The sequence below is a fragment of the Fundulus heteroclitus genome, unplaced genomic scaffold (genome assembly GCF_011125445.2).
Source record: "Fundulus heteroclitus isolate FHET01 unplaced genomic scaffold, MU-UCD_Fhet_4.1 scaffold_60, whole genome shotgun sequence".
Classification (NCBI taxonomy): Eukaryota; Metazoa; Chordata; class Actinopteri; order Cyprinodontiformes; family Fundulidae; genus Fundulus; species Fundulus heteroclitus.
The window spans coordinates 1088779-1101376 of NW_023397033.1; the positions used below are offsets into that span (position 1 = coordinate 1088779).

The window sequence follows — 12598 nt, forward strand, 5'->3', positions numbered from 1 at the left end:
GAGGTAAGAATATATCACCTATGAACTGTAAATCAAATAAGAAAAATGTTTTTATATCAGGACCCATAGTTGTGCCCACCTTACCTCTAACAGCCGAAAGCAGCATTAACCCGCCCCTTGTGTGCGTGCGTGGGGCTACGTGCCTGCCTGCTTGAGCTGCTTTCAAGTGCAGTAGGACATACTCATTGCTCTTATCTAACAGCTACTAACACAATAAAACCTGCTTACGTAACAATAACTTATTTGGTGGAATTTGAAGCTTAATCTAAGTCATATTATTAACCTGTTGCATTAGCATTGGTTAGCATCATCACTGAAGCGCCGCAGTAGCTAACGCAGCATACAGCAGTCAACATTTCTCTCTCGTGCTGAAACATTGTAACTGCTAAGTATATATGCCTGAACAATTCGACCAAATAGAATGTCATTCTACGGCTGTTTTTTCGATAATAGCACTACTCAACGAGGAATAATTGTGCTTTTTGGGGGCAAGTACGGTTGTGAATTCCACTTACCCCAAATGTTGGAGAAGCCTCCGCCATTGTCCCGCCTCCAGCCGTCTTCTTCACTTATAGATGAAGAGCTGTCAGTCAAAAGCTTCCTGACACTACTTCCTGTATGATCGTGTCTGCAAGGCCCAATCAGGAGGAGGCTTACAAAAAAGGTTTGTCTCCACCCAACCTGTCAAAACACATTTTCTTTCGCCCAAGGAGAAAATCATTCCAAGCGCAGAGATGCTTTTGAGTGCGCAGCCGTCCTACAACGCGGCCGCTGGATAGAAAATCGTGCGCGCGGTGAGATCCTGGACGTGCGTGGGAGGAGCTGGCGCACGCGGAGAGTGATTTTCTCCTCTCGAAGCGGCAGTTTCTCGCGCGGCGGTAGATAAACCATGCGCAGAAGTAGTTTAACATGCATGCGACTGTTTATTTTGCTCGCGGGGTTTAGACATAAACGTGACGCCATAAAGCCTTCTTTCAAATGGTCTGATTTGTGATGAATCATTATTGTTACAAATTTTCAGAATCAAGTTTAGTTCCCAAGTAGGTTTGCACTTACAACGAATTTGACTTGGTGTTGATGGTGCAGACAAAAAATAAAAATACAATAAAATAAAATGGATATATATACAGAAGCTATATACACTTAGTAAACTGTGCGTTAATGTAAAGAGAGACAGTGTCCAGTTTCACAGGCAGCTCTTGGCCTTGTTCGACAATGGGGCGACAATGGCACAGGAGTTAGAGAGCTTGTCCGGCAATTGGCGGGTTGCAAATTCGATCCCCCGCTGCTACATTCATTGTGTCCTTGGGCAAGACACTTAACCCTAATTCCCTGCAGGCGGTGGTCAGAGGGCCCAGTGGCGCCGATGTATGGAAGCCACGCTTCTGTCTGTTAGTAGTTGTGGCTACCATAGCTCACTACTGTCAGGGTGTGAATGGGTGAATTACTGACTGTAGTGTAAAGTGCTTTGGGGTCATTGGACTAATTAAAGCACTGTACAAGTACAAGCCATTTACCATTTTATCATTCACTGCATTCTTTTTTCTTGGACTACATCTAGTGAAGTAAGTAAAAGTTTTTGTTTTGCAGGTTGCAGGAGTTGACAGTGTGCTCAGAGGACAATGTGGATGTTCATGACATTGAGCTTATGCAGTACATCAATGTGGACTGTTGCAAACTGAAGAGGCTTCTGCAAGGTTTGAACTTGATGATTTCAAATACTAGATAATTGTATTCAATACTGAATTTTTACAATTGAAGGTATTTTTTTTTTTAATTCAAAGCTTCTTCCAATCTACAGTACTGTTTGTCATACTAGCCCATTACCATGTTGAGCAATAATTTATAATAATATGATTTAGATTTTTTTCTTTTAGATTGTTATTCTTCTAATTATAAAATTGATTGTTCTCCCACTGCTACATAGACAATGACAGGACAAGTCACCTAATTCCAAATTGCCCTCCGATCTGCGTATTGATGTATGAATGTGTGTGCTTTAGTGAGTGCGATTGGGTGAATGTGGCCATAAATGTAAAGAATTTTGGGAGGTCAGGATGACTAGAAAAGCGCTCTATATATGTGCATTTACTATTCGCAGTCTCCCAACAGCCTTTGATGAATCTACTTCATTTGATGAGTCTGTCTCCCTCCCTCTCTCTTTCTTTCTGTCTCTATCTCTGTGTATGTCTGTGTATACACACACACACACACACACACACACACACACACACACACACAGTTGTGCTATTACACACTGTTTAACGTTATTTAATGTTTAATAAATAACTCTGTCTGTTAGGTTTTGTCTGGTAAATATCTGGTCTGGTTGTCTGGTCTGGTTTTTTTGATGTACAATAAATGTTTTTATGCAGTTCAAAAACCTTGTTTATTGGGGTATTTTAATTTAAGAGTATCTTTTTTTTAATCAATTAGTTGAAAACTAAGATTTATGAAAAACAAAATAATTGATAGCTCCACCACTTGTATCTGAGCATACAGTGAGAATGGCTTTTGTTAAAAACAAAACCCAGCCTAAATAATCACATCATTAGGTTGTATTCTATATCTCTGTTCATCTTTCAGTCTTTTCTGATATATAATTGACAGAAATCAACACTGGAGATATGGTAGAAACACACAACTTTGTTTTGATATATATATTTGAATTTGAAGATTTGGATAATGTTACATGCTGCAGTTTCAGATACAGTGCCTTGTGAAAGTATTCGGCCCCCTTGAACTTTTCAGCCTTTTGCCACATTTCAGTCTTCAAACATACAGATATAAAATTGTAATCTTTTGTGAAGAATCAACAACAAATGGGACACAATCATGAAGTGGAAGGAAATTTATTGGATATTTAAAACTTTTTTAACAAATAAAAAACTGAAAAAATTGGACGTGCAAAATGATTCAGCCCCCTTGAGTTAATACTTTGTAGCACCACCTTTTGCTGCGATTACAGCTGCAAGTCGCTTGGGGTATGTCTCTATCAGTTCTGCACATCAAGAGACTAAAATTTCTTCCCATTCCTCATTGCAAAACAGCTCGAGCTTAGTGAGGTTGGATGGAGAGCGTTTGTGAACAGCAGTTTTCAGTTCTTTCCACAGATTCTCGACTGGATTCACGTCTGGGCTTTGACTTGGCCATTCTAACACCTGGATATGTTTATTTGTGAACCATTCCATTGTATATTTTACTTTTTGTTGGATCATTGTCTTGTTGGAAGATAAATCTCCGTCCCAGTCTCAGGTGTTTTGCAGATTTCATTCATTTTCCCATCAATGTTAAACATCTTCCCTGTTCCTGCTGAAGAAAAGCAAGCCCAAACCATGATGCTGCCACCACCATGTTTGTCAGTCGGGATGATGTGTTCAGGGTGCTTTTACGCCAAACGTAACGTTTTGCATTGTTGCCAAAAAGTTCGATTTTGTTTTCTTCTGACCAGAGCACCTTCTTCCACATGTTCGGTGTGTCTCCCTGGTGGCTTGTGGCAAACTTTAAACCAGACTTTTTATGGATATCTTTAAGAAATGTCTTTCTTCTTGCCACTCTTCCATAAAGGTCAGATTGGTGCTGTATACGACTGATTGTTGTCCTATGGACAGAGTCTCCCACGTCAGCTGTAGATCTCTGCAGTTCATCCAAAGTGATCATGGGCCTCTTGGCTGCATCTCTGAGTCTTCACTTTGTATGAGCTGAAAGTTTACAGGGTCTGCCGGGTTTTCGTAGATTTGCAGTGGTCTGATACTCTTCCATTTTCATATAATCGCTTGCACAGTGTTCCTTGGGATGTTTAAAGCCGACTTTAAACTTCTCTACAACAGTATCTCGGACCTGCCTGGTGTTTTCCTTGTTCTTCATGATGCTCTCTGCGCTTTAAACGGACCTCTGAGACTATCACAGAGCAGGTGCATTTTTATACACAATCACCAGCGTTCCACTTCATGATTGTTTCCCACTTGTTGATTCTTCACAAAAAATTATAGTTTTATATCGTTATGTTATTTTATGGCAAAAGGTCGAAAAGTTCAAGGGGGCTGAATGCTTTCGCAAGGCACTGTAGTTCAGTGTCAGAGCATCCAGCACATCACTGTTCTTTTCCTCAGCAGCCTGTGGGATACACAGCTTATATTACATGGCATCCCAGCACTTATAACACTTTGTATGCACGGCTTATCATGTGTATATATAGAACATGGCAAGCTAGAACTAGCATTGACACGTAGGGGAGAGCTAATACTTTCGTCATTAAACCGGTCATGAAGCGTCGTCAGTTTGCCTAACCTTACGTGTATATATATATATATATATAGCAAAATATGAACAAATATACCACCGAATTTTTTTTTTATTTTTTTTTTACATTTAAGAGAAAATCGGAAAAGATTCTGATCACTAGTGATGGGTCCGGCAACACGATGCATCGGCGCATGTGTCGAGCTCATAGAGCAAAACCTGTGTCGATGCGCGTATTGACACAGGAAAGTCATGTGACCGATACAGGAACTGTTTGGAACTGACTGACGCGCCAACCTGTTTCTGTTCCCTCTAAGCTGCACGCGTGTGCAATCGCGCACAGCAGCGTGCAAAGCTATGCTGCGCAGTAAATAAAGTCCAAGCTGAACTTTAAACAAAATAATGGTTAATAATGGTTCATTTTTAACCATTTTGCAACTCTGGTGTGATTGTGTACCATAGTCTCATTCTGTGAGCGCCAGGTGCTGATCGGAGCACACCACTGATTGATGGGTTGGGTAGACGCCTTTATGGTTGGGCGGGTTGCGCTGTGCGTCTTTGTTCTGAGCGTCGTTTCAGTAAAACAGCTGATCTACACTGAGTAGAAAGCTGCTACTCTGAGTAGTTCTTCCTCCCTTTGTCATACTCAGCATTTCTGATTTCAGAACAGATGATCACTGGAACGCAAATAACATGATTCACCATGGCAATGACAGGAAATAAGGTTGGAAGTACGCATGTCCTACGAGCAGAATTAGAAATCTTAAATCATTATCTTATATATGGACAATATTAAATCTTATACATGGACAATATTAAACCATAAGAAACAATGCCGTTGCTGTTGAAAACCGCAAGAGAGAATTGTTGAAAAAGTCAATGCATGCGCGATATGAAAGTTATGTGATGGAGAATTAAAGCTGTTTTCTCACACGCCACTCATTCAACACAAAAGGGGGAGTGTGTGTGTGTGTGTGTGTGTGTGTGTGTGTGTGTGTGTGTGGCAGCAAAAACATTGTAAAAAGAATAAATAAAAAAGCCATCCTCGTTCACAACATGTTTACTTAGAGGTTATTATATTATGATACAAGTTCACATTATTTATTTACTGTATCTAAAAAAAAATCAAATATATGTTTAATTCAAATGAAAATATAAAATAATACAATGCAACATACAATGATTTAAATTGTATTGTGTATACTTGGTCATCAAATCAGTGTCAGTTAACTCTGTCAACCAGGTTGCCTGTAGGGATTTTTAAGGTCCAGCAGGTGTCAGTATTCAGTGTCAGTATTCAGTGACACAGTATCACGTCACGACTTCCAACCCGGAAGTCGTGACGTCAGAACGTGAACGTTCATCTCAACATGGCGGATTACAGCACTACATGCGATAGCCAAAACGAGAAATCTGAAAGCAAAATTTCGACTTCAACCGAGCGATTCCTACCAGGTGCCGTTAAAATCTAAAGAGGAAGAACAGCGGTTATGAAGAGCCAAAGACCCCCTCCCCGGAGCACCGAGGCAGTCGTCTTTAAAATTACAAGCCACAAACGGGCTCTAAGTGTGTCTTTTGGCCACTCATGCAATCTTCCATCTTCATGGGAACAGTACATAGCGACACAACGACGAGGCATCTTGTAAAAAAGCCGTGAAAGCAAAAAAACTTTATCGATGTAGTACTCAGACAGTATAGCGGGTGCTGGCTTCCAGTTTTGCAACTCACTGTATGACGTCACTGGGAAAATCCGCCTAGCGAGATCGTTTTGACTCCATGTATTTTGCGAACGCAAAAAACGAGAGATGCGGGTAGGAGACCGAAAAAAAATTATCAGAAGTAATAAATAGCTATGTGGACATCATCTGCGAGAAAAATCTCGCTGATCTGCCACTTCAACGAATAATGCTTCATAACCTGTTTAATCTATGGCTTCAAGAAACCTTATCTTAGATTTCTTCATCTGCTCCAACACACTCTCCAGTGTTTCTCTTCTCTGTCAACTCACTATCCCAGCTTGTTGTCCTACTCTGTTTGATACAAAATGTACAATGAGCAGCTACCTTGTTACCTATGCTATGGTTTGTTGTTGTGTTGCATCATTTTGTCACATAAAGCCGGGCGTACACTGTACGAGTTTTTCAGTCGTGGTACTTATATACATCTCAAACTGTGCGAGGGAACCGCGGGGTTTAAAAAGTTCACCGCTCACGATCTGTGCAGCGCGACGCTCGGACGAGACCGGACTGCTCACACTGTACGTCGTGCCCCCTCTGGGACCGCTCGCTGTGGTGGCAGAGGCAGGCGAGCGACGGTAGGTGACAGGGACCCAGAGAAGCCCGCAGGAGGCACCGGGCGTCGGGGGAACGGAGGGGAGAGAGGAGGGACGAGACGCACCGGCGGCCGCGCGGCACGGCAGGTCGCCCGCCCCCCCGTCCCCATAACCCCCCCCCCGCGAGCGGAGGAGTGCCGAAACAGGCGGCCAGCGCGGACCGCGCAGGAGTGCTGAAACAGGCGGCGGACCGCGGAGGAGTGCCGAAACAGGCAGCCAGCGCGTTGCCGCCCTCCCCAATGCCCCCGCGAGCGGGCCGGGTGGAGGTCGCTTCAGGGACGCCCGCTCCCCTCCCTCCGCTGGCGGGGATGGAGAGGAGGGGAGGGCGCCCCCTCGTAGCTCTGCTTGAACAGCAGGATGCGCTCACGAAAACCTCACGACAGCCGACTGAATTTCAAACATGTTTGATTTTCACCGATCGTCCGATTCCTGATCGGGAGGTAGTCGTGAGAAGCCAGTCCCCCCTCCTCCCCCCTCTACGATCAAGCTGAAATTCGGCCCGATTCAAAAAATGCTCGCACGACTGAAGAATCGGCCCGAAAAGGGGAAAAACTCGTACAGTGTACGCCCGGCTTACCTTTCCTGTCTCAGCGCCACCTTTCAGCAGCGACACTTCCCACATTTGTGGATTTAATCAATTATAATAGAAAACCACCCGAAGAGAACTGAACAGTCCCGATTCCCTGCGTACTGTCCTAAGGCATAGTAGTCTTGCTGGGTTCTTACTACTGCTGGAAATTCATCCAATTTGTTTGCTAAAGATCTCAGATTTCCAGGGCAGACGGGATATTGAGTTGTATGTGATGCTTTATTTTATTTTTTTATTTTTTTCTGTAGAAACCGTGTTGAAGTTCCGGGCTCTCAAGAAGCCTGCCCAGCTTGCTGTCATCAACAGTTTAGAGAAGGTTTTTTTCCCCAGTATCATAAAGAATACAATAATTGCTTTCTTACTTGTGTGGTACCAAGATAACATAAGATGTTTTTCTGTTCACTCACTTCAGGCATTTTGGAATTGGGTAGAACATTATCCAGATGAATTTACAATGCTATACCAGCGTCCTCAGACAGATATGGCAGGTATGTATAGATTAAAATTGCCGTAATTTGGACCAAACTCTTTCTGAAGTATGTTTTCACAATTCTTGCTAAAACAGAAATCACAATTTTTTTCATTCAGAATTTTAATCATAACTTTAAATACAGAATTAATAATAGCGTTGTCTGTATTTTAGACAGTGGCCAGTGACACTGAAAAGAAATAACAGAAACACCTATGCGTTTTGGCTATTATGTTCACTACGTTAGTTTCTTTTTCAAGAACAGCAGCCTATCCACAGATTTGATGTATTTAAAAAGTAATTAAACAAGCAAAGGTGTAAAGGAATATTTTTCTTTCAGTTAGGAACAAACCTTTAGCATGACCATGGCCTAGTTTGAGCAGTTTCCATAACTATGCAGATGACACACAGCTCTATATCATGTCACCAGGTGACTATGAACCTATTCAAGCGCAGAATAAATGATTTGAAGACATCTGTACATTGATGTGCCAACATTTTCTAATATTGAAAAAAGAACTGAAGTAATATTTTTTGGACCAATAGACGAGAGATCAAAAATTTGTTGCACTGGTTCAGCTAATAACCAGTAATCAGGCCTGAAATCTGGATGTCGCTATGGATTCAGACCTTTACCTCCAAAAGCATCTAAACACAATTACAAAGTACTCCTTCTGTTACCTGAAGAACATTTTCAGGATTAAAGGACTAATGTTTCCGCAGGATCTTGAAAAACTAATCCATGCGTTTATTTTTAGTCAAATCGATTGCTGCAACAGTGTCTTCACAGTTCTGCCAAAAAGTTGTTCAGGCAACTGCAACTGATCCAGAACGCTGCTGCCTGCACCTTCTCTGATACCCCCTATACACTACCCTTTTTTAACCGAGCCGAGACCACTCCGAGCTCGGTAACCGAGATAACTCTTGAGTGTAAACGGTAAGCAGACTGAACTGAACGCAATTATAACCAAGCATAACTTCCTGAATATTACGGGCGCCGCGATTTTGATTTGCTTGAGTCTCACCTTCAATTCTAGAGAGCAGTAGTACCATAGATTGTCACTAGGAGGCAAGGAACCGAGATAGCATGATGTGTAAAAGTAATGTGTTAACTGATCAAAGCTCGGTCCGATCTCGGCATGGATCGGTTTTACAAGGGTAGTGTAAATGGGTCTTAAGAATGTAGAGCACATCACTCCAGTTCTAAAGCCCTTACTCCCTGTTTCTCAGAGAATAGACTTTAAAATACTTCTGTTAGTCTTTAAACCCCTGAATGGCTTAGCACCTGAATACATCACAGCCTTATCAGTATATCAACCCTCCAGAACACTCAGGTCTTGTGGCTTCAGTCTACTCTGCATGCCCAAAACCAGAACTAAACACTGAGAATCAATCAGCATTTAGTTGTTATGCTCCACTTATCTGGAACCCCCCCCCCCAAATGTCAAACAAATTTGTTTAAAGTTGCCTTTCAATGTTAATGTTGAAGTTTGTAGTCCAGCTTGTCTTATACTGTAACTGACCTGGTGCTACTATTCCAATGTGTACTATGCCATGTGTTTCCCTTTGTCCCAGTAATGCTTTTCTTTCCTCTATTTTTTGTTTTGTTTATGCACAGCACTTGGAATCATCTTGTTACTGAAAAGTGCTTTATAAATATACTTGCCTAGCCTTTTACAAACCCCCAGGAATCACCTGCAGTCCTAAGAGGGAAGTGTTCTTTTAGGAACTTACAGAACAATCAGATATTGATCTAGAAGATAATGATTTAGCTTGATTAGGCAGGATTTACATATAAGAAATGTATTTTGAATCATAGTCTGTATTTAAAAAGGAACCAATGAAAATAAGATAAAGTTGAATAGATATGACCGTTAAATTGTCACTGCAACAGGTTTTTACTGAATTTCATGGCCTTCCTGATATAAAAAAATAAAATAAAATTCTAGTAGTCTACACTGACCCTGTTTCTGTTTGGGGTGTCATCTGTTACAATGGAGATCTTCTTTACCTGGGGGTTACATGGGGTAACTGTTACTACATGTGTGCTCAGGAGGAGGGATGTCTGTAAAGTCAATCCCTGTAAGCAGTTACCTGGCCTTTTTAACAGTGATAAATTTTTCCCAAATTGTATTTTCTTCTGAATTAGACTGTATTGTGTTTAGGATCAAATTGTGTCATTGAATTATGTGTTGCTTAAAAATTAATTGTCTGTACTTGTCATGCAAAGAGCCTTGGATGGACATTTGTCAGTGTTGATTGGCACTAATGCATGTTTTGTCTTGTGCACAGAAGCTGCGGAGAAGCTGTTTGACTTGGTAGACAGTTTTGCAGAGAGTGCCAAGAGGAAGGCAGCTGTATGGCCTCTCTTGATCATCCTCCTCATACTCTGTCCAGAGATTACACATACAATCTCTAAAGACACAGTGGAAGATAGCAAGGCCAACAAGGTGGACAGAAAGAACTCAAACACGCATGCATTTAAACACACTATTGTTGTCATCAATCACGTTTCACTTCTATGTTTTGTCTGTAGAAACTCTTTTTGGATAATCTGCGGAAATCTTTAGCCGGCCAGGGAGGGAGCAAACAGTTGATGGAGAGTGCTGCTATTGCCTGTGTCAAGCTTTGCAAAGCTTCTACCTACATCAACTGGGAGGATCACTCAACCATTTTCCTTCTGGTCCAGTCCATTGTCTTGGATCTCAAGGTTTGACTTCTTACTGATAAGGGATCATTTTGGATTGCTTTCTCCTTTTTCTTGGTCTCTCTCCTGTTTGTAATTTTTAATAATTTAGTTATTTAATGTATACAGAAGCTCGGTGGTTCGAGACCAAGCTCTGGAACAAGCCTGGGGCCCCCAGTCTTAGCTTACTAGTGCAAATGTAAGGTTGTCAATATTTATAACTCTACACTGTTCTCATGGTTGTGGCATATTGGACCAGGGCAGACCTTAGCCAATTTGTCTTCTGGACTCCACACCAGGACTGCATTGACAAAGCAATAGAGACTGATTTATTTTGTTAATCATCTGTTTAAATTTTTATGGGCTCATTAAAGAAGTAGTTGCACCAATATAGTGGTGAAGAGCTGTTGGAATTGCAATTCAACCCTTAAGTACATGGTTTGTATCAACCGGCAAACTGGACTTTATTCATCCCGATATGCAACAAACAACAGAACCCCCACTCTCCCTGTCTCAGAGACCCAGCTCCTGGCGTACCCAAGAGGAAAAAACGTGGCAGGCAATGAGGCCTACGCACTCGGCTAAAAGCTAACCCACACAGACAAAGCTACTGAGCTTGGTTCTGGCCAATGTAAGATTCCTCGGCAACAAACAAGATTTGGTAAGAGTCGCTGCACATAAGATGGACAGCTGTGTAGCAATTTTCACAGAAACGTGGTTAGATATAAATGTCCGGAGCTGGAGGAGCACAGGCTGTTCAGAGCAGATCGCACAACTGCTCTAGCAAGAAGAAAGGGAGAAGGCCAGGCAATATACATTCATAACGCCTGTTGTACAGCGGCAAAGACAGTTGGAACCTTCTGCTCCCCTGACCAGGAATACCTTGCAGTTAAGTACAGACCATCTAAGGGAGCACCCCAGCTAGAGGTGCGCCATCAGCCTCTCGTCCTGCAGCTGCACCAAGTGACTTCGTCCTTGAAGAAGATCAACACCAACAAGTCTGCAGGTCCAGACATGGTGTTAGGTTGGATACTCAAATCATGTGCTGACCAGCTAGCAGGGGTCTTTCTGGGCATCTTCAATTTCTCCCTGCAGCTCTCCATGGACAGACAGAAAAAAATAACATTAAATAAATAGAGTAAAAAATACAAACGAAGAATAAAAGACAAAAAATCCAGGCATACACATAGATACATTTAATTTTTAAAAAAAATGTAAATAATAAAGTAGAAAATTATAATGGATAATAAATACATACAACAGAGTAGTTATTATAAAGTTTAAAAAATGAAGCTAGTTAAAAGGGATATATATACATGTCTCATTGTATAATTTAATTACTGCCTACATTTATTTACTGCATTTTTGTGCGTTTGATTATTTCCTTATTTATTGCGCATTTCTTTCTTTCTGTAGATTTAAATATGTCAGAGTTGGTCCTCCATAGCAGACAGCTGCATCTTGTTAAATATGTAAATTTCTTCAGCTATGTTTTTTCTCTCTGAATGTCTATCATTATAGTGGTGGAAAAGAGATAACTGACAGCTCCAGAACCTTTGTAAGAGGTTATGATGCAGAAGGACACAATGCAGCTCATTTTCTCGTAATTTTTCCTGTTTAGCGCCTCGTGAGCTGGCAGCTTGTAACAGGTGCTCCGTTTTTCTGCTAAGTTTTGTTTATAGTTTTCTATTGTTTTGTCCTTTTTCTGTTATTCTAGTTTTGTGTGTATGATACTGTTTTTCTTTTCACTGTTTTTCAATTATGGATCTACCTCATTTGGTGGCAAAGTTTGCTGCTCGTCTTGTTCTACACGGGATTTGTTCTTGGAGACAATGGAAGCTGACATGCGCCTACTGTTACTCCAAGGGTCAGCTACTAGCTCTAGCTATCAATCCATCCAGAGGAACTGCAGCTTGGCCAGAAATCCCCAGGGAATTATGGAGGAAGAGTCGTGGGAGATGGGCGGGGAGAAGCAGACATACCTGGAGAAGATAAAGATCTGCGTTTCAATCTATAATCGTGGGAAATGTATGGTCACTAACAAATAAAGCGGAGGAATTGGATGCTTTAATAAAACATCAGAAAGCGTATAGAGAGACTAATTTGCTGATGCTAACCTAGACCTTGCTAACTCAGCAAATCCCAGACTCCAGTGTAAACACTGATGGCTTCCATCTGATCAGTCGACAAGATGAGAGACAGCGGTAATAAGAGAGGACAACAGCAACAGGCCGTTAGCACTAACCTCACACTTGATGAAGACCCTCGAGAGGCTGATCC

General features: G+C 41.7%; 1 protein-coding gene across 2 annotated transcripts in view; it reads left to right on the forward strand.

Annotated features, from left to right (window-relative positions):
• Positions 1-12598, forward strand: part of nf1a (neurofibromin 1a) — a gene marked incomplete at its 3' end in the record, with an annotated part of 324294 nt that overhangs the window by 56719 nt on the left and 254977 nt on the right. For both annotated transcript variants that reach the window (XM_036133286.1, XM_036133287.1), the window contains 5 exon segments: positions 1591-1697; positions 7412-7479; positions 7576-7651; positions 9925-10082; positions 10169-10342. In XM_036133286.1, the coding sequence (XP_035989179.1) occupies positions 1591-1697; positions 7412-7479; positions 7576-7651; positions 9925-10082; positions 10169-10342 (583 nt within the window).